Source organism: Sapajus apella, unplaced genomic scaffold (genome assembly GCF_009761245.1).
Source record: "Sapajus apella isolate SASKATOON/1434 unplaced genomic scaffold, GSC_monkey_1.0 scaffold54, whole genome shotgun sequence".
In the NCBI taxonomy this organism is placed as follows: domain Eukaryota; kingdom Metazoa; phylum Chordata; class Mammalia; order Primates; family Cebidae; genus Sapajus; species Sapajus apella.
In genome coordinates this window covers 5,312,151-5,334,382 of record NW_022436994.1, presented here as the reverse complement: position 1 = coordinate 5,334,382, position 22,232 = coordinate 5,312,151, and the positions used below count along the sequence as shown (strand labels likewise).

Genomic DNA, 22,232 nt, shown 5'->3' with positions numbered 1-22,232 from the left:
TATACGAAGATTTTTGTGATCCAGTAAAATAAAGAGAATCAAAATTCTCTTTAACTTTTAAGAGACTTCCTCTAAAGTTTTACCACAAAGAATAATGTTTGTTGGATATACTTTTAGTTACGTATTCTTCCACAGGTTAAGAAATATCACCTCTGATGTTGGTTATTTGTTTTTAATCATAAACATAAATCAGTACTGAATTTTAAGAAACTTTTTTTATGCGCACTGTGATGATCTTTTTTCTTTTCGAATACTTTAATGAAATGCTTGCATTAATAGATTGCCTAACTTCTTTAATAACTCCTTTAATAAATGCTTACATCATAAATTTTCACTCCCCAGCATGATTTACTGGACCTATTCTCCATGATCTGTCCTTTGCATATATCTCACACCCTCTGCCCTAACCATGCCAGAGCAGCACACAGCATCATTCTTTTCTGATTTTATTGATGTAAATGCCCCCTCATCTTTGGAAACTCAGCATAAGTATATCCTTTGTGCTTTGGCTTGACAGTACCTCATACCATGGCTGTACCCTTCCTCTTGCCCCCACTAATCCCTGTGCATATTTCACAGCAAATGTAAATGAATACAGAAGAGTTTCCAAAAACAAATGATATTCTTCTACATCAACAATAAGGCATTAAACCATGTTACAGGAAAGAAGATAATATTTAGAGTACAATAAACAAAAGTTACTCTAAAATCAAACAAGACCTCTGTGAGGAACATCTTTAGACTCTAGCAAAAGACATAGAATTAGACCACAATGCCATAATCAGGATTGCATACACACAACTTTAAAGATGTCCATTTACTCCAAAATTTACTTATTTAAAATCCCAGAAGAAAATTTTTAGGAAGCTCTTGAATACTGATTCTAAAATGCATTTGGAAGGTTAAAGCTTCCTAAATATCTGAAACAATTCTATAACAGAAAAGCAAAGAGGAGGGACTAGCAATAAGAGTTACTGAGATATACTAAAATATACACAAAATAAAAAAAGAGAGGTCTGGTGTAGGAACAAATAATGGGTCTAGGGAAAAAAAAAACAAATTGGTATAAATAACTGATATGTATGTGATAGACGTGGTACCTAAAATCAGTGGAGAAAATATATATCATTAATAAATTATTGTTAAAAGTATCTCAAAATACATGCAAAGTTAAATTTAGATTTACACCTCCTACCATATACAAAAATAAATTCCAAAAATACTGAATACTTGAAGGCAAATCATTATTTAAAGAAAATAATACCTTTATGTCTGAACCAGTTATAGAAAATTACTTTAATGCAAAAAGCACAAATATAAAAATACTGAACTCAACTTCTGAAATGGTAACAATTTCTGTTCGATTCTATATAACACAGGCAAAGTTAAATTTGACTGTAGGGAGATGATATTTGCAACAAAGATAATAATGTATTTGTAACTGGAATATAAACAATATGAAAGACAACTTCTTTGAAAACAGCCAAGAAAAGAATAGGCAGAGGCAATTTAATATTCAGCTTAGCAGAAAATGGACAAAATTGGGTAAAATTTTGTGCTGATAAGGATGTGGGAAAATGGGACCCCCTCAAGCACCACTGAAGGAAGTTTGAACTGGTGCAGCTGTTTTGAAGAGCAATGTTAGTGAGATTGAGAATGCTCAGGTCCTATGATGCTAAAATTTCTACTCCTGGATAACACAGACCCAGAAAACTTCTGATCAGGTACAAAAATCATATACAAAATGGCATTTATTATATACACCAAAAAATGGAATAACTAAAAGTGCAACAAAATGTAAATAAAAGCTCAGTGAATTAATTAATACATGAGTTAATGATTATGGAAAACTAACAACTGAAAAAAATACGCAAAAGGTGAACGAGTTAAAGAGAGGGTCACAAAACTGAAAAACGGCCAACACAGACAGATGCCAAGATCTTATATGACAGAAGAAATTGTAGACAGAAGAAAAATCACGTAGTTGGTATATTACAGGCCAAAACCAATGAAATATCATATAATAATCTACTCTGTAATATAAGAACTACCTAGTGAACTGGAATGTTAATCTATTTTAAGAATAAGTTTAATATTATAGAATAAATGGGAAATTAGTTATCCAGATAATGTTTTATAATTCAGGTTTAAAAGTTGTCACTGGGGAGATCAATAAAAATGGCAAAATAAGGAATTCTAAAAATTATCTCCTTCACAAAAGTAATGAGGAAAAATGTAGAAATTATCAGAATAAATATTTCCAGAACTCAAACTCAAAATTAACCAAATACAGTAATCCAGAAAACATTTATTCAAGAAAAACAACTGGATCTGGTTTATGGGTTGATTGTGTCCTCCCTCTCTTATTAATATGTTGAAGTTGTGATCTCCAGTACCTCAGAATATAAATTTATTTGGAAATAGTTTTTACTGAGGAAGTCAGGTTAAAATGAAGTCATCAGACTGGGTCCAAATACAATATTACTGATGTTCTTATAAAAGGGGGAAATTTGGAAACACAGACAAATACAGAGAAAAGAGAACACAGAGTCATAGGGAAAAGATGGCAACCTAAAACCCAAAGACAAATATCTGGAACAGATCCTTTCTTCAAAGCCTTCAGAAGAATCCAACCCTGCCAAGACTTTGATTTTTATTTCTAGCCTCTAGAACTATAAGACAATAATTTCTATAATTTAAGCCACGCTGTCTGTGGTTCTTTTGTTACAGCATCCCTAAGGAACTAATACAATCGGTAGGAACAGTGAGTTTGTGGCATCTTTACTTGCCTGATTCCCACGCCTCCTTCCTCAGCTCTGCAGTAAGGAGCTTTGACAATCAGCAGTCTACAATCACAGTGAGAACCAGCGGCCTGGCAGCCAATGATGGGGGTAGGCATGGTTAGAATGTCTTCAAAGCCTCCTTCCCAGAGTACTGTCAGTATGTGACCTGTGAGTCAATATCCCAAAAGATCTCACTTTAAAGGCTGTCCATACTTGATCTGACTTGGACTTTGCCTATTGCAAAATGCCTTTCCCCAAAATAACTCGTTACAAACAATTAGAGGCCCTCATTTAACTTTGTGACTGCCTGCTGATACAGTGAGTAACAAATGGGGAAAACAATAGCCTAACCAAAAACCTTAAGAGGAAAAGCTGGGGAATGGCATGTCCACAGGAACTTTGAATTGTTCTGAACATTCCTAAAAAAATACCAGGCCACACGCAGGTAAAGGATTGTGTGCATGCCCAGGATAATCTGTATGCTCAGTAAAGATGAAGAGGCCTTAAGTTCTCATCTTTGGCTGAATTTGAGGTTCTGCAACAGCATAAAGTGAAAGATAAGGTCGAGTGGCCAACTATCTAAAAGGTATGCTACAATATGCACAAAGACAACCTCAGCAAAGGCTAGGACACTAACTGGTTCAAGATGTTTAATGAAAACTCTGTCCAATCAATAGCCTAACTAAGCTAATTATGCAGAGACTTCAGTGGCTATGTGATAAAGAATATACAACTTAGAGAATTAGTTTAGAAAGTCACTGAACAAATACACAATATCAGCAAACAGCAACAACATCACACCCTGGGAAGTAGAAAGAATCTTATTTTCAGTGTTGCTATGTCGTATTATTGTAAATGTCAAGTTTTCAACTAAAAATATGAGACATGCAGAAAACCAAGAAAATATGGCCATATGCATAAAAAAAGGCAGCCCACTGAAACAGACTCCAAGGAAGGCCAAATGTTAGAGGAAGACCAAATATTGGACTTACTGGATAAAGATTTTAAGTTACATATTTTATATTTTATCAAAGAAAACCATGTCTAAAGTAATAAAAATGTATGATATTCCACACAGGAAATATCAGTAAAGATATAAAAATTATTTATTAATAAACTGCAGATTAAAAAGTACAATAACTGAAATGAGAAATTAACTAGAAGAAATCAGTAGCAAACTGAGAAGGCAGAAGAATCAGCACACTTGAAGACAGGTCAACATTGGATTATCCAGTCTGAGAAAAAGAAGAAAAAAAGAATAAAGATCAATAATTCAGAGACCTGTGAAAAACCATCAAGCATATCAGTGTATGCATAATCACAGTCTCAAAAGAGGGAAGAGAGATAAAAAGAATTTTTTTGAAATAATGGCAAAAATCTCAAATTTGATTGAAAACATGAATCCACATATCCAAGAATCTCAATTAACTCCAGCTATGATAAACTAAAGGAAATCCATAGCCAGGCACATCATAATCAAACTGACAAAATCCATAAGCAGGGAGATAATCTTGAAAGTTGCAAGAAAGAAGCAACTTATCACACACAAGTAACCTTTGATTAATAGTTTATTTCTCATAAAAAAGTCATAATGAAAAGGAAAGTCTGAATAGTCCTAAAAGGAGTGATTAAATTGATAATCAAGAAACCTCCTACAAAGAAAAGTCCAGCAATAAATGAATTCACTGGTGAATTTTACCAAACAATTAACAGAATTAACAACAATCCTTCACAAACTCTTCCAAAAGATAAAGGAGAATGTAATACATACCAACTTGTTCTATGAAACCAGTATTAGCTTAAAACCAAAATCAAAGGCATCACAAGAAATTTACAGATCGATTTTCCTAACAAACATAACCATAAAAAAAATCCTAAAAATACCAGCAACCAATCCAGCAACATAAGAAAGGATTATACACAATAATCAACTGGAATTTATCCCAGGAATGCAAACCAAGTTCAAAATACAAAAATCAATGTGATACATCATATTAAGAGGATAAAGAACAAAAGACACATTATCATCATCATACATATAGAAAAATCATTTAGCAAAATTCAACCCCTTTCACAATAAAAGTACTCAACAAACTAGGAATTAAAGGGAACTCCCTAAAACCCACAGTTAACATCAAACTTAATGTGAAAAACTGATATCAGTTTTATACAATATCAATGAAAATATGAATTGTGTTTCTAGCAATACGAAAATATCAATTGCGTTTCTATATGCTAGCAATGAACATTCCAAAAACTAACTAAATAAAACCATTCCATTTACAACAGCATTGAAAATAATAAAATATTTAGGAGCAAATTTAACAGAAGAAATGTAACACTTGTACACTGAAAACTACAAAATATAATCGAGGGAAATTAAAGATTAAATAAACGGAAATAATGGAAAGACACCCCAAGTTCATTAACTGGAAGACTTAATATTGTTAAGGTGACAATATGCCTAAAATTGATCTACAGATTCATTGAAATTTCTGTTAAAATCTCAACAGACTGTTTTGCAGGAATTGACAAGTTGATTATAGAATTAATATAGAATTGCAAGGGACCCAGAGAAGACAAAGCAATCTTGAAAAGAACAAATTTGAAGGACTCACACTTACTGATTTGAAAACTTATTATAAGCAACAATAATCAAGATAGCAAAGTATCGGCATAAGAATAGATACATAAATCAATGGTATAGAATTTAAAGTCCAAAAATAAACTCATACATCTGGGGCCAATCGCTTTTCAGTATGTACCAAGCCAATTCAAAAGAGAAAGAATAATCTCTTCAACAAATGGTGATAAAACAACTGGATAGCCATGTGCTAAACAATGAGTTTGACCTCTACCTTGCACCATATGCAAAAATTAACTCAAAATAGATCAGAGGCCTAAATATCAGAGTTAAAACTGCAACACTCTTATAAAGAAACATAGGAATAACACTTTGTGACTAATCATTAGGCAATAATTTCTTAGACATGATACCTGAAGCACCTGCACCAAACAAAAAATAGAAATTAGACTTCTTTATCGAAGTTTAAAACACAGGCTTCAAGGAACACACAAAGAAACTGAAAACACAATCCACAGAATGGGAAAAATATTTGCAAATCATATATCTGATATAAAGAATATATAAAGAACTTTACAATTCAACAACAAAACAAAAACCACCCAATTTTTTAATTTATTTTTGAGATGGAGTCTCGCTCTGTCACCCAGGCTGCAGTACAATGGTGTGATCTCGGCTCACTGCAGTCTCCACCTCCCAACTTCAAGTGATTCTCCTGCCTTCAACCTCCCAAGTAGCTGGGATTACAGGTGCACACCACCACACCCAGCTAATTTTTTGTACTTTTAGTAGAAACAGGGTTTCACCATGTTGGTCAGGCTGGTCTCAAACTCCTGACTTTGTGATCTGCCTGCCTCCATCTCCCAAAGTGCTGGCATTACAGGCATGAGCCACCACACCCAGCTGAAAACCACCCAATTTAAAAATGCGCAAAGGACTTGAATAGGCATTTCTGCAAATGACATATCTATATAGTCACAAAACACACGAAGGGTTACAACATCATTAGTCATTAGAGAAATGCAAATCAAAATCACAATGATACCAGTTTACACATACTAAGATAGCTATAAAAAAAAGAAGATGAACAACAATAACGATGTTTAGTATTTGGAAAATTTGAACTCTTATACATTGCTGGTGTGAAAGTAAAATAACTCAAGTTTTTAAAAAAATAGTTTGGCAACTCCTCAAAATATTAAACATAGAGTTACCATATGTCCCATATGTACTGTTAGGTAAAGAAATGAATACTATTACACCCTAAAAAGGAATGAAGTATTGATGTACTCTATAATATGGCTGAACCTCAAAAACATTATACTAAGTGAAAGACAGACACAAAAGGGCACATTGTATATGATTCCATTTATATGAAATTTCCGGAAGAGGCAAACCTATAGAGACAGAAAGGAGATCAGTGATTTCCAGGACTGAAGAATGATTGCATAATGGATTAGGTCTTTCTTTTTGGGGTGATGAAAATGTTGTAAAATTAGATAGAGGTAATGGTTGCCCAATCTTGTCAATATACTAAAAGCAACTGAATTGTACACTTAAAAGGAAGAATTTTATGGCATGTGAATTTGCCACAACTTTAAAAAACACCAAAACAAGTTGTAGTTGCTATATTTCATGTGACGACTGCAAATCTTTGAATCCAAAATATGTATGATTTGTATTACCATATTTGTACTACATATATTTAATATTACAGCTAATTATTATATAATAAAAATCCAGTACAGGCAACTTTAGATAACTTTTAGAAATAATTATTATTGGTACACTTAAGCAGTTATAGCAAAAAGTATTATAACTGGATGAGTCTAGCCATATGCAAACAACTTTAATCTACTTCTGCAGAAAGAAAAGGGCCTTAGGAGACTAGGATAACTGAAGAACATTAGCCTTTTGGACAACTCTGATAACATTTAAACAAATGCTAATAACTTTTTTTAAATTAGTGAAAATATATTTATGAATACCTGGGAAATTTGTTGATCCCACTATTTTCACTGAATCTTTGGTCAAGCGAAAGCTTCTCGGTAATCGAACCAAATACCCAACTATCAAAAAAAAGATCAACAATTTGTCTCATTAGATATTCAAAAATATTCAAGTACAGTATCACAATATCTTTCGTCTTAGTTGAAGGGGAGAGCCATAATTCAGTCTCCTCTGACAGTTGTTATCACTATTCTAACTCTATTCCCCTGATACTATCTGATAAAATTAATCTACCTGTTGTTTCTCCCTACATCTTACCTCTTTTTCTAAATCCACTTAGAGTACTCTCTACATTATTAAAAGTTCAAATCTCCCATCATTCAAGAGCCAAATTACAAGTCCCTTCTCCTTAAAACCTCCTATTTATCCTTAGCACTTCTTACCTGCCACAGTACACCACCAGCATCTTTTTAAATAACATTCATTCTACATTGCACTATAGTACAATAGTTCTTTTTTTAAAATTTCCATAGGTTTGCCAGAACAGGTGGTATTTGGTTACATAAATTCGTTAGTGAGGATTTTTGAGATTTGGTGCACCCATCACATAATAAACACTAAACCCAATTTGTAGCCTTTTATCCCTCACCCACTTTCCACCATTTTCCCCACACCCAAGGCCCCAAAGACCATTGTATCATTCTTATGCCTTTGTATCCTCATAGCTTAGTTCCCACTTATAAATGATAATATATGATGTTTGGTTTTCCATTCCTGATTTACTTCACTTAGAATAATAGTCTCCAATCCCATCCAGGTGGCTACAAATGCCATTAATTCACTCCTTTTTATAGTTGAGTAGTATTCCATTATTATATATATATATATATATACACACACACACACACACACACACACATATATATACATACATACATACATACACCACAGTTTCTTTATCCACTTGTTGATTGATGTGCATTTGGGCTGGTTCCATGTTTTTGCAATTGCGAATTCTGCCACTATAAACGTGTGTGCATGTATCTTTTTCATATAATGATTTATTTTCCTATGGGTAGATACCCAGTGGTTGGATTGCTGGATCCAGTGGCAGTTCTACTTTCAGTTCTTTAAAGACTCTCCACGATTTTCCATAGTGGTTGTACTAGTTTACATTCCTACTAGCAGTGTATAAGTGTTCCCGTTTCACTGCATCCACACCAACATCTTTTTTTTTATTATTATTATGGCCATTCTTGCAGGAGTTAGGTGATATCACATCGTGGTTTTGATTTGCATTCCCCTGATAATTAGTGATGTTGAGCATTTTATCATATGATTCTTGGCAATTTGTAAATCTTCTTTTGAGAATTGTCTATTCATGTCCTTAGCCCATTTTTTATGGGATTGTTTGTTTTTCTTGCTAATTTGTTTGAGCTCCTTGTAGATGCTGGATGTTAGTCCTTCATTACATGTAAAGATGGTGAAGATTTTCTCCCATTCTGTGGGTTGTCTATACTGTGACTGTTCCTTTTGCATTGCAAAGCTCTTTAGTTTCATTAAGTCCAACCTATTTGTCTTTGTTTTTGTTGCATTTGCTTTGCATTCTTGGTCATGAAATCTTTGCCTAAATGAGTTGGTTAATAGGAAAGCCACATACTGAAGAATGAAACTGGATCCTCATCTTTCATCTCATATAAAAATAAACTCAAGATGGATCAAGGGCTTAAATCTAAGACCCGAAACTATAAAAATTCTAGAAGATAACATCAGAAAAACCCTTCTAGACACTGGCTTACATTTTACCATAACTCTTGATGCACACATATCATTTTCCTTATCAGATTACATGCTCCAATGATAGCGGGATCAATGTTTATGTTAACTTATCAAGAATCAGTATCAAATACTATAACTTGCACATAGTAAACGTTAAATACTGTGAAATTTATTTTGAAAGTCTTCATTGCTACATGAGCAAATGTGATGGGCATAATGCTGTGAGGGGCAGCATAAAAATGCAATTAAGCATTATACCCAAATAGCCTTCAGCAGACAGGAATAGTAAAGTGCAAAGAAAAGGATGTGGTATTCAAAGCCAGAGGACGTAAGTTTAAATCCTAATACTGCCACTTACTGGTTTTAGGAAAATCACTTTAAACTCCAGGAGCTTTAGTTTTCTCATATGCAAAATGGAACTAATAATAATTCTATCCTTATAGCTACTGTACAAAATGAGAATACTGTACAAAATGAGGATACTGTATGAATTGTAAAATTCTATATAAGAGGCCTTCACTTTTCATCACTTATGTATTAAGATACTAACTGCTTATACTATTTCTTATACCTCATAGGTATAATCTCATTATTGAATCAAAAGATCGCCAAGTAAATTTTTAAAATAAAAACACACCTTTTCACACCTACTACACGACCATGAATCATATCCGAGGAGCATCTTTCTCCTACATGGCAATTGATAGCTATCGGCTATTCAGATACTCTTTGGATTCCTGATGCCTGGACTTTGATCTTTAAATCCCTAGTCGCTTCATTTACTTCCTCTCTCCTCCCGCATCCCCTGCCTACCCCCACATTCCTTTTACATTTATATTCTTGGAGGACTTCTTTTTATCATTATTCCTTATTTGAACAACTTTGTTCAATTGAAGCAAATCTCTGTGATTTTATCAATTCTGGGAGATATTTTGTTTTATGAGTCTAGAATTTGAACACAAAATAATGCAGCCAAAAACCTTTCTAGTTAAGTAACAGCTCAATTAAACCTTCACTTCCTTCTTCAGTGTTTGCTCATAGTACCTTAAAGGTATTTTTAAAACAGTATAGGAAAGTATTTCAATTCTTTAGTGGTCATTTTAAAATCGGAGTATTTCCTACATTTTACAGCTAAAACCAATAGATGGTGCTCCACCATCACGGATAAATTCAAAGCAGCAGGTTGCCTACTCACTTTGAAATACGCCGAACACATCATTACAGAGTTCACACACTGAAATGCAAACCTGGCAGATGACCCATGGACTAATCAGGGAGTTTATTAACAAAGCAGTTTAATTTGAAAACCTCAACTGTGGGTGATGCAGTCATCTAGCTATACATTAATTTCCCGTCATTCACTTCTCTATGCAAATAGAGTGTCTCTGAACGACTTCTATACAAAACAAACTTTCCTTGTCTCGTTTAGTGAGCAAGGTGTCTCTATATAAACCGGACGCACGTGACACAAGAAAAGGCAAATTCGAAGAGTGAGGGGAGCTGCGGCTGTCCCGGCGGCGCAGGCCGGGCGGCGCGGACCCTCACCTGATGCGGTCACCCGCACGAGGAAGGCGGAAAGAAAGAGGAGGACGGCGGCCCGAGAGAGCGGGGAGCCAGCGGCCCGGGTCCGCCGCCTGCCCCGCCGCGCCCGGCCGGGGACTGAGGCCTCCATCCACACGCCGCTGTCGCCTGCCCACAGTCCGCGCCTAAGGTCGCTAGGCAACGCGGGCCCACCTCCACCGGAAGTTGGCGAGCGGAGTACCGGAACGACGGACCTGATGGACGTACTCCCACTTCCGCCGGGCGGTAGGCTCGGGGGATGGCTTGTGTCTCCGCTTGCGGGGCCTTCACTTGCCTGCTGTGCTGAGCGTACCCTGGGCCTTCAGGACAACACTGGCACGCAAGGCATCCTCAAGAACATAAGCGATTTTGTCGAAAATCGTAGAGCTGAGAGAGCAATGTTGGATCCCAACGCCTGTGCCTTTACCTTTGTGTAGCATTTGTGATCAGAAGGAAGCTCTTTTTATATGCCAGGTGGTAGATGTGGGGCCCAGTTTCGGAGAACAGATAGGGAAAATGTATGAGTTCAGACGTGTACAGCCCTAGTGAGTTGCTTTGATCTAGTAATGTCAGCGGCTAGTATTTTATGGATGTGTGGAACTTAATTGGGAAATAAATGCAATACACACTTAGTAGGAATTAAAGGTAAGGCCTTTAGACTAAGAAAGTAGCTTGATGGAAGAACGAGGAAACGACCACAGATGAAATTTACTTTCTAAAATACTCAGACTGGAAGATCATCTTATAGTATCACCTAAATACAGCAAAATATACAAAACCATCTATCCTGTGGGGGAGACCAGAATGTACCTTCTCCCGTATGAAGGATTGCTGTGCTGAAGACAAGAAGCAGCAGATGCAGGAGAGCTGTCTACCTTGCCTCTTTTTACCTAGAAGCAAGACATAGATGTAGAAAGACAAAAGTTATCCTGCCCTGCTTCTTTATCAGGGAAAACAAAGGTTAACCACTGAAGACAGCTTCAGACCCTCAATAGCCATGAAATGATATCAGAGGAATTAATAATAGCTTTTTTTTTTTCTTTGAAACGGAGTCTCACTTTGTCGCCCAGACTAGAGTGCAGAGGCACAATCTCGGCTCACTGCAACTCTGTCTCCCAGGTTCAAGTGATTCTCTGCCTCAGCCTCCGGAGTAGTTGGGATTACAGGTGCCCACCACCACGCTCAGTTAATTTTTGTATTTTTAGTAGAGACGGGGTTTCACCATCTTGGCCAGGCTGGTCTTGAACTCCTAACCTCATGATCTACCCACCTTGGCCTTACAAAATGCTGGGATTACAGGCGTGAGCCATTGCGCCCAGCCAACTTTTTTTTTGCCTGTGATTTCTTTGCTTAGTCCAAGTTGCTGCCTGTAGAGACTCAAAGTCCTTTTCCTTTCTCACATCTCTAAAAATTTCCTAGTCTTTGTTGAAGATGCTATACAAGCTGGAATTCAAGGACATTTCTTTGAGAACTTCTCATTCTCTGGGTGTTCCTCATATATAAATGAAATATATTAATAAGCTTACGTTTTTCTCTTGTTAATCAGTCTCTCGTAAAGGATCTATTCTAAGTACAAACTTATGGGGATTATTATTGTCCCATACACAACCTAAGAGGCCATTTATAGCAAAAATTTGTTTTAGAGGAATTGAAAGAGACACCTGCCTCTGCTTTTCTGCTGCTGGAAGGATTTACTTAATGGGTTTAATGGGAGCAGAGCTGTGATAGAAATAAATCTTAAGCAGTTGGTGCAAATACATTGAAGAATGAAGTTTGTGCAACTAAATATAGAATGCTTAATTACAAATGAGTTATCACTTTTGATATGAAGAAATGAGTTATAATGGGTAAGCTAAAAACTGTCACTTGATATGCTATGATCTGGATGAGGGATTTCAAACTGACAGGCTAACCACCTAATTTAATCTCCCCACTTGTTTAATAGTATATCTCAAAATTTTAAAGACTTTCAGTGGGGTATAGGCATTCTGATGATACCAAAGATATCATCACCCTTGACAGTTGGCCTGATTAACAATTAAGTGCCTGACTCTTCAAAGCTAGAATCTTGCCTCTTTTAACATATTCACTGCAGTAAGGATGATGTGACCTTTTACCCCAAATTCTAATATTCAGATTTCCCCTAATAGAAGCTCATTCAAGATGAAATTATCCAGGTAAACGAGCTTTTAAGTGAACCAGTGTATTAGGTGATTTAAATGATATTTTGTGTGTAGACAGCTGATACCCTATTGCGGTTCCCTAAAATGAGTTTAAAACACTTACTATTCTTACTCTGGACACCATGGTAAATTTAAGGGAAGTAAAGGTAATTTAGGACATGTAAAAGATGTACCTGTACTTTCACTATAATTTTCTGTTCCTCTTAAAAATTAGATATATCAATTTGACTTTAGTGTAATACATGTTTATATTGTACAGTGCATTTAGATTTACATTTATTTAGACAGCAAGGGTTATATCTATAAATACTTAATTGTAGTCACATATATACTTTTGGAAAATATATTGTCACTGAATTCTCTGCTTTATTTACACTCCTTAAATTTTATATCCATAAAATACTAACTTATGGAAAATTTTTAAAATAAGTGAACACAGCTTTCCTGAGCACTGGGGAGAAAAGTATCATGGAAGTATTAGTGCCAAGGCTATTTTTTGTTTTCTTACAAATTAAATTATGATGTACATAATAAATGGTTCAATGTGTTAAGAGTTCTAGTTGTTGCCAAGCAACAAGGACTCTGCTTTTTTCTCCTTCTGTCCTGTTCCTTCATTGCCCTATTCTTCCTTTGGTGGAGGAAAAGGTTTACTTTAAAAAGGAAAACAAAATTATCTGCTAACATTTAGAAAGCTGAGTCAATTTTGTACTAGTTTAACTCAGATCTTTAGTTATTGGAAATAGAGTTTGTATAGTTAAAAGAATTATCAGAAATACTTACTTTATAGTAACCAAAAACTCTAAAGAGAAAGGCCATGGATGTAGAGATTCAGAACACACCTGGAAAGATAAGTATCTCTAAAAGGTCCATCCTTTCAGGAACTGTTGAGAATATAGATTACCCACACTATTGTGATCTCTTAAGAAAAATGAACATGCCTTTTGTGAAAGGTCTTGAGAACAGACATAACTATGGCAGATTTGAAAATAAATGCAACCCTGCTTTTCTTAAATTTCACCCTTATCCCCCTTCAGTCTTGCCAGACTATCATTTACATTACCCTTATCCTCCACCATATGGGCCACGTTATCCATTATTTCCACTTCGGGATGATGTGACCTTAGGTGATTCCTGTTCAGGGTTTATGAGTCCTGGTGGTGATGCTGATTTAAATCCTGGCATTGGCAGAACCATACCAACCCTAGTGGATTTTAGTGATGTGAAACCTCAACATCGAGTTCCCAGACCAGATACAGGATTTCAAACAACAATAAAAAGGCAAAAAATTCTATCAGAAGAACTGCAACAGAACAGGAGATGGAATTCCAGAGAAGCACCAGACATTTCTATCAGAGCAAGACTTGGAGGTAAATGAAATGACATGAATTTTATGTGTTTCAAATACTCGAAGGAAGAGAGCATGGACATAAGAGTCAGTATGTAGGCAATTAAATGAACAAGATTACAATGATCTGAAAAAAGTTTTCTTTTTAAATTACAGATTGTAAGAAACAAAGGAATAATAAACCTTATAAGCTTATTTGTAAAACAAAATTTTTTCTTAAAAAAATTCATTAATTAAGTGATCAACACAAAGTATATAACATTACTTATTTTAGATATATGGATAATCTTCTTTTACCACAGGGGAATTTATGTATCACTTTGATAATTGTATAGAAATCCTCCGTATCTGTCTCTCTCCCTTGAAAGAATTAATTCACTGATTATGAAACTGTTAGTTTTAAGGGCTGAAATAAAATGTGAAAATTTTAAGTATTTGAAAGTAAATCTTTTTACTCCAATAAGAACAGAAGCTGAAATGAAGGAAACGCTGAATAAATAGCTCCACAGCCATGGAGGCAGGATTGATGACCCCTTACCGACATCTGCACCATGTGGTTTCTCTGTAAGAACTCCTCTAAATGGTCACAGGCCTGGCCCCAAAAATGATGAGAAACACCTCCAAAGGAAAGCCATAGGTACTATTTCCTGTATAAAAGCTGCCTGGCAGGCAGGAATGTAAAGAGATCATCAACATGTTTTAGCTTGTGAAAAGCAAAAGGCCAGATACTATAGGAAGACTTTTAAAGCTTATTCCACAAAAATATAGGTTGAAGAAATGGTTTAGTAAAGCTAATACAGGGCTAAAATGGTGTTAACGGACTGCACCAACAAGTCAGAACCAAGTACAGAGCTCATCTGTCCCAAGTATTTGACTGTCTGAATCAGTAAAACAGAGGAATTCAGAGAACAAGCACTTGACTCAGAATGTCTGGGCTTGAACTCTAGCAAAAGCTCAGTTTCTATATGACCCAGGACTAGTTACTGTTCTCTTTATGCCTGTGTATCCTTACTTGTAAAACTCACCTAATAGTAATAAATCATAATATAATAGTAAGGGCCATTTGATGTAATTAATGTAAAAATACCTAAAATAAAGAATGTCAGATTGTAACAAGTCTAAAATTTTCAGTTTCTTCATACATAAATTGGAAATAAATAGTACTTCTTTTATACACTTGTAAGAATCAAATGAATTAAGACTTTTAAAGTGCTTAGCAAAATCTCTGGAACCTGATAAAACATTTCATTAATAGTAGCTATTATTATTAGCTATTAAGAGCTTCAAAAAGTAATACCTGCAATTTGGGGACAGAGTTCAATATAATTTGTCCTAGACTTTCAATGACTTTGTATATCCTGGAAACAATCATTAATTGAAAATGATAGATACTTTCAGGTTTTAGCAAACCTAAATACACATTATTTCTAATGCATTCTCATAAAGAACAACATCTCAGGATTAATTAAATCACACACTCATATGCTCTTCAGTGGACTTTCACAAATATCAAAGAAAGATCATAAAATATTATATTGCTGATTTCTTCTCACCCCATTCCAAACTTGTCTAGACCTTTTACTGGGTTTAACACTTCCTTTCTCGATCCAGTTGCCTTTCTTTATCATCTACCAATTAACTAATCTAAACTTATTCTAATTATATTCAAATCCTTTAGAGAACTCTGCCTCTCATTGCGGTAGATGATCCAGCCTTTCTTATCACGGAAGAAATAGATCTTGTCTGTTGTCACTCTCTTGATTTTTCTCCACTTTAGCCTCCTGATATCAATATTAATATCACTTTATATGTCTTTCTATTTTTTAAACCATTGTGTTAAGTCAGACTGCTATAACAAAATAGTAAAGACTGGGTGGCTGAAAAAACAAATATTTGTTTCTCACAGTTCTGGAGGCTGGGAAGCCAAGAATCAAGGAATCAGTATATTTGGTTGCTGGTGAATACCTTCTTTCTAGCTTATAGAAGGCTTCCTTCTCCCTGAGTTCTGAAATAGACAGAGCGAAAGAGACAGAGAGAGAGAAAAATTGAGACAGAGAGAGCTCTAGTATCTCTTCCTCTACTTAAAGGAACACTAATGCCATCATGGAGGTCTTACCTTCTTTGGCTCACCTAAAGTTAATTATCTCCCAAAGGCTTCACCTCCAAATAACATCACATTGGGAGTTAGGCTTCAATGTACCTGAATGCGGGGGGCTGTGGGGGGGGTACAGACATTCACCAGAACTATCTCTATAGTTAATTAGTATGAAGTAGTATATTCACCCTTGTGCAAACATCACCACCATCCATCTCCAGGATTCACTTCATCTTGCAAAACTGAAACTCTTTACCCATTAAACAACCCCCTATTTCCCTCATTCCCATAACTCCTGGCAACAGCCCTTATATCTTCTGTTATCTATGAATTTGACTACTTTAGGTTCCTCACTTAAGTGAAATCATATAGTATTTGTATTTAGCGATTGGCTTATTTCACTTACAGTAATGTCCTCCAGGTTCACCCATGTTGTAGCATATGAACAAAATTTCTGTGTATTAGGTCTATTTGGTCTATATGTTATTCAAGTTCTCTGTTTCCTTATTGATCTTCTGTCTTGATGTTCTATTCATTATTAGAAGTGAGGTACTAAAATATCTACCTACTATTATGTATTGCTATCTCTTCATTTCTGATTCTCTTGACCCTGGTGAGCATTTTTGTGACAGTTCTCTGTTGGGTACATTTTTTAACTCTATTTTATTAGAATAGGTTTCTGAAGATTTATCTTCTTCCTTTTTTGGAAAACCTTTGCCTGATTCTTCATTTTCCTTAACTCTCTGTGTAGGTTTCTGCACATTAGACAAAGCAGGCACTTCTTCCATTTTTCATGAACTGGTCTTGTAAAGAAGACCTTAATCCATCAGCCTGGCCAGAGATTTGGGAACCTCTGCCAACTCTTTTCCTTCACAAGGGAATCTGACAGATGGGATTTTGTTCACTTGCTCTATGCTGAGCAGGGGGTGAGCTATGGTGTCTACTAGCCCAAACTCCCATTTTCATTATCCTGTAGGCAACTAGACTGTGCTAGATTCATCAGAGTTTCATGACTGATAAGACAGATGCTGTTTTGAGGGGCAGCCCCAGAAAAGCTGGAGTCTGGCTCAACTCTTGGATCTATGGTGACTATCTCTAGATCTAGATCTGTGGCATCTATAAGCCAAGGCTGCTTTCTCTGTCTTCCCCCAGGGAGGTAAACTATGTTGGACTCATTAGAGTTCCAGGACTGGTGAGATAAATGCTAGTTCTTTAGACAAATACAGAGTTGGAGTACTGGACACATGGATGAATCAACTTTTTCTAGGGGGCTGAGAGTGAGGATTTTTAAAAATCTGCTTACTCTGTGCTGAGCATATGGGAGAATCTGTGCTATCAACCAGTCCAGAATGCAATCTCTATTTGCTCTTGGGTCATTCGATTGTGCTAGACCCCTCTCAGGGCTCCAGGACTGGCAAGACAGAAGCCAGTCCTCTGGGGAGCCCCCTTGGAAAAGCTGGGGTGCTAAACATGGGAATCAATCAAGAGGAGTAAACCCTGAGTGAATCTGGGAGCTAGGAAATCTCTTCCTGACTGTCTGCACTGCACCAGCGGGAGGGAATCTGCAAGAGGGTGACTCACTCAAATCTTTTTATTAGCTTCAGTAAGTCTGTTTTGCATTCTTTCAAAGTGCAGGAGCCTCTCACTTAGTTTCTATATTTCTCACAAAGGTAACGTGTTCATGAATCATTGCTAAATCAGTTTGTTAATTGGGGAGAGGATGTTCAGAGTTTCCTACTCTGCCATCTTGCTAAGGTCATTCTCCATAAATGTTGTTGTTTTAATTTTCATTTTTCTCAAGATAATTTCCCATTTCCTTTGGGATTTCTTCCTTGATCCTTTGGTTGTTTCATGGCATCATGTTTAATTTCTATATATTTGTTAATTTTCCAGTTTCCCTTCTTTTGTTGATTTTTAGTTTTATTTTGACTGGAAAAGACACTGCATGATTTTAACCCTTTAAAATTTATGAAGAAGCGTTTTGTGGCCTAAAATATAATCTATTCTAGAGAATATTCCGTGTGTACTTGAGAAGATGTATATTCTGCTGTTGTTGGGTGAATTGTTCTGTTAGGCCAAATTGTTTTATAGCGTTGTTCAAGTTCTCTATTTCTTTATAGATCTTTGTCTGATCATTCTTTTATTGAAAGTGGATCCAACAATTATTGTAGCACTGCCTACTTTTCTCTTCAATGCTGTCAATGTTTATTTCATGTATTTTGAAGCTCTGATATTTGGTGCATATAAATAAAATAGAGAATAGAAAAACATCATGTACAAGCAACTAAACCTAAATTTGTCCTTTTAAAAATCAACAAAAAATGATCTACTTAAGTTATATTAAGAAAGATAACTCGAGTAAGACCATTAACAAAGGGCATTTTCAGTGTTATGAAAACCTCTCTATAACCAGTAGATGATAGAAAATATGTGGATAAGAAGACAAAATACATAGAGTGGCCTTTGATTTTTTTCTCCTATATTACAGTTTTCACATTCCTTAAAAGCACAATATTATGGTGTTTTGTAATACAAATAACAGGGCCTATGGGAAAATAGGGTTCATGGCAGACCCCCTCAAACTCATACCATTTTATAGGTTACACATGAATCCTTCCCACAATAAAAATACGATCATGGTTTCAAACACTTTAAATTCCTAAGAAGTAAGGAAAATACTATACAGTGCTTTCCTTGACAGAAGACTTGACATTTGCCTTGTGGTATGAAAGTGATGAAGTGGGATGGTGAGTTATGAAGAAGAGATGAATGGCTGCTTGTCCAAAAGTGTGTGTTTTTCACCCTGTTCCTGTGTGTGTCTGCCACTCTTACCAGGAAACTAGGTCTGTTTACTTCCCACATTGACATCGGGCCTGGACATTTAACTGGCTTGGGCCAATTATATGTCAGTAAGCATTGTGCAAATGGAGACTTGATAAGTACTTGCACATTGGGATTAGCTCTCTTCAGAGTCTTCTCTGGGATCGCAGTCACTATCCCTTGAAAGACCAACCTATGCTCACAGAAACAAATACAAGACACTTGCCAGTATGCCCACCTAAGACCCCAGCTAATATTCAATACCAACTTGCCAGCCATGTGAGTGAAGCCATTTTTCAACCTCTGCAGCTATTAAAACTGACACCACGTGAAGAAGAATCACCCCCAACTATCTTCTGAATTCTGGGAGAGAATAAATGGTTGAGTTAAGCCACTAGGTTTTAGGGTTGTTTGTTTTGCAAATAGTTGATACTGAAACAGAGGAAAGGATACCTTCACACTGAGACTGAAATTTGATGACCCACTCTGAGGTATAATTCATCGTCCAGAGTCCTTTCTTCTAGTCTGGCTTAATATTATAATTCAACTTTTATTGTTTTCCTAATTTTCTCCTTTGTCAAAGCAGTTGTTTGAATGGCTCCAAATAAGATAGATACCACAAAATGCCGTCCTGTTGCTTTTGGCATGAGAGATTCTAGAGAATTTCCTTTGTCCAGCTGTGTCACAGACAGAATTATCCTCATGGTTCTCAAAACTGAAATGATAATGGGATTCAGCATTCCGTTTCTCCCTTTGCTTAGGCCTCTCACTTGTGCCTGTATTCGTTTTCTCTTGCTGCTGTAACAAATTGACACAAAATTAGCAGCTTAAAGTGAAACCATTAATCACAGTTTTGTGGATCAGAAGTTGGGAATGTCACCTGGCTCTTCTGTTTAGAATCTATGACAATAATAATCATGCCAAAATCAGCCAGGTGTGGTGGCTCATGCCTATAATCCCAGCACTTTGGGAGGCTGAGGCAGGCGGATTATCTAAGGTTGGGAGTTCAAGATCAGCCTGGCCAACATGGTGAAACCCTGTCTTCTACTAAAATTACAAAAATTAGCCAGGTATGGTGGTACGCACTTGCAATCCCAACTACTTGGGAAGCTGAGGCAGGAGAATTGCTTGAACCCAGGAGGTAGAGGTTGAAGTGAGCTGAGATCATGCCACTGCACTCCAGCGTGGGCAACAGAGTGAGACTGCATCTCAAAAATAAATAAATAAAGCCAAAATCAAGGTGTTATGTTGGTTCTTACCTAGAGGGTCTGGAGAAAAATCAACCTCCAAGCTCATTCAGATTGTTGCAGAATCCAGCTTCTTCTATCTAAAGTGTTTGTTTCCTCATTCACTGTCAGCGGGGGGACACTGTCTGCTCCTAGAGGCTACCACATCCTTCTCATGTGATTGCCTCAAGCTTCAAAATCAACAATAGTGCAGAGAGGTCGGCTGACACTCTACTCTCTAACTGCCCCTTCTAAACCCACAGACTAGCCAGCATCCACTTGTTCTCTATTTCTCCTTTGCAAATCCCTATTGCAGATTCTTTCCTGAGTTTCTCAAATATTGGCTGAATTGTCATCATCAATCATCATCATTATCATCATCATGAAATGATATTACTACATTAGCACTAAATGATATTACAGCTATTAATTGTTAATTTTAAACAGGAGCATTTAAACCATACGCCATAATTTGCTTATTTCTTTGTATGTATTAATTATAGTCTTTATAACCCTGACAATAGTCAATAAAGATGAGGAAAATGAGGCTCAGATGGGTCAAATAACTCATGAAGGTCACTCTGGAAAACAAAGAGAGTAAGTATATGCATTATATATATTATATGCCATCTATCAAATAATATATATAATTATGCATATGATATAATATATATAATATTAAATAGATGACATCTGTGATAGCGCTCCACCTGAGTGGCATCCACAGATAGCCATGGAGCACCTGTCCTGCCCTAAGCACCTCTCAAAATGTATCTCTCTCATGCTTCAACATCTCTGTATTGTCCATCCTGATCACAAATTTTAACTTTTAAATTTACATTTTGCCAAGTTGGATTAATTCATGGAACAAAACTATGAAATAGTGAGCCAAGTCAGAAGCCCCATGGGTTAGCAGAAATGATCTCTATGGAAACTACCAGAGTCACTGCAATTATCTTCACCTATGCTAGTCACCTGCCCTAATCAAAGTAATCAATCTCTCTTATTAAAACTCTTCAAGGGCAATTCATCTGCAGGTTACGTCCGAGGCTTTCATGCCCTGAACTTAGACTATTTCTCTTCCTTATCTTCTACCATTTCCTATCTAACATTTTACAATCTGCTATATGTAACTTTTTTTTTTAATACACATTAAGATGCTCTTACAGGCCTACCATTGCACATATTGTTTCTCTTCCTGGAATAACTACCCTTTCTCTACTTCTCTTTTCTTCTAAGTTCTACTTAATTGTCAAGATTAGATCAGGTGTCATCTTCAGGGAGATGTCCCTAAGGCCTGACAACCTGGTTGAACGAGGTATTCTTAGGTGTCCTTCCCATGCGCCTGCACAGCACTCTGAGCTCAGCTATTGTTGTATTGCCACACTGTGTTGAAATTACCTACTATGTTTCTACTTTCCATTTGCTCACAGGCACCTCAAAACCCTCTTTATATAAAGATGAAAAATATACACCCATTGGCTTCCAGTTACAGTGTACTAAATATTTTTGAAGGCTGCTTTTTATATTTGCTAGATTTTAGAACTTCTAATCTATCACTATGTGAATTATAGTGATAATAATTCATGAGTCTGCATAATAACCAGACTCACCTTGTGTCACCACCATCCCCAACATGTCCATGTGCACAGACACAGATATCTAGTACCCAATAGGTATCTTCCAATAATAAGTAAGAAATAGTAAGTGATTCTGCACTATTATAATTAGCCTTTTACAGAAATTCCACAGCTATTCTGTTCTCACAGCTAAAAGTTCCAGAAAAGTTATTAAATAATCCGTTAAAAAATGAATTACGATCACACAGTCTAGCTTCTAATAGTAAATATTTCTGTTGAAAAAGCACTTTTATTGTGTTTTTTTTTTTTTTTTTTTTTTTTTTTTTT

The 22,232-nt window shown here is 36.1% G+C and overlaps 2 protein-coding genes across 8 annotated transcripts in view; one reads left to right on the top strand and one right to left on the bottom strand.

Annotated features, from left to right (window-relative positions):
* ZPBP (zona pellucida binding protein) overlaps positions 1-10,814 on the bottom strand; it is a 116,577-nt gene extending 105,763 nt beyond the window's left edge. For 4 of the 7 annotated variants that reach the window (XM_032244239.1, XM_032244240.1, XM_032244241.1 and 1 more), the window contains exons 1-2: positions 10,642-10,810; positions 7,356-7,436 (exon numbers count right to left, since the gene is read on the bottom strand). In XM_032244239.1, coding sequence (XP_032100130.1) covers positions 7,356-7,436; positions 10,642-10,768 — 208 coding nt within the window. In that variant the 5' untranslated portion in view covers positions 10,769-10,810. Of the gene's footprint in view, positions 1-7,355; positions 7,437-10,641 lie in introns of all 7 variants that reach the window. The other 3 variants (XM_032244243.1, XM_032244245.1, XM_032244244.1) reach the window with 2 other exon arrangements.
* A 2,632-nt stretch (positions 10,815-13,446) lies between these two features.
* Positions 13,447-22,232, top strand: part of SPATA48 (spermatogenesis associated 48) — a 57,827-nt gene continuing 49,041 nt past the window's right edge. The window contains exon 1 of the mRNA XM_032244482.1: positions 13,447-14,206. Coding sequence (XP_032100373.1) covers positions 13,654-14,206 — 553 coding nt within the window. The 5' untranslated portion in view covers positions 13,447-13,653. The remainder of the gene's footprint in view (positions 14,207-22,232) is intronic.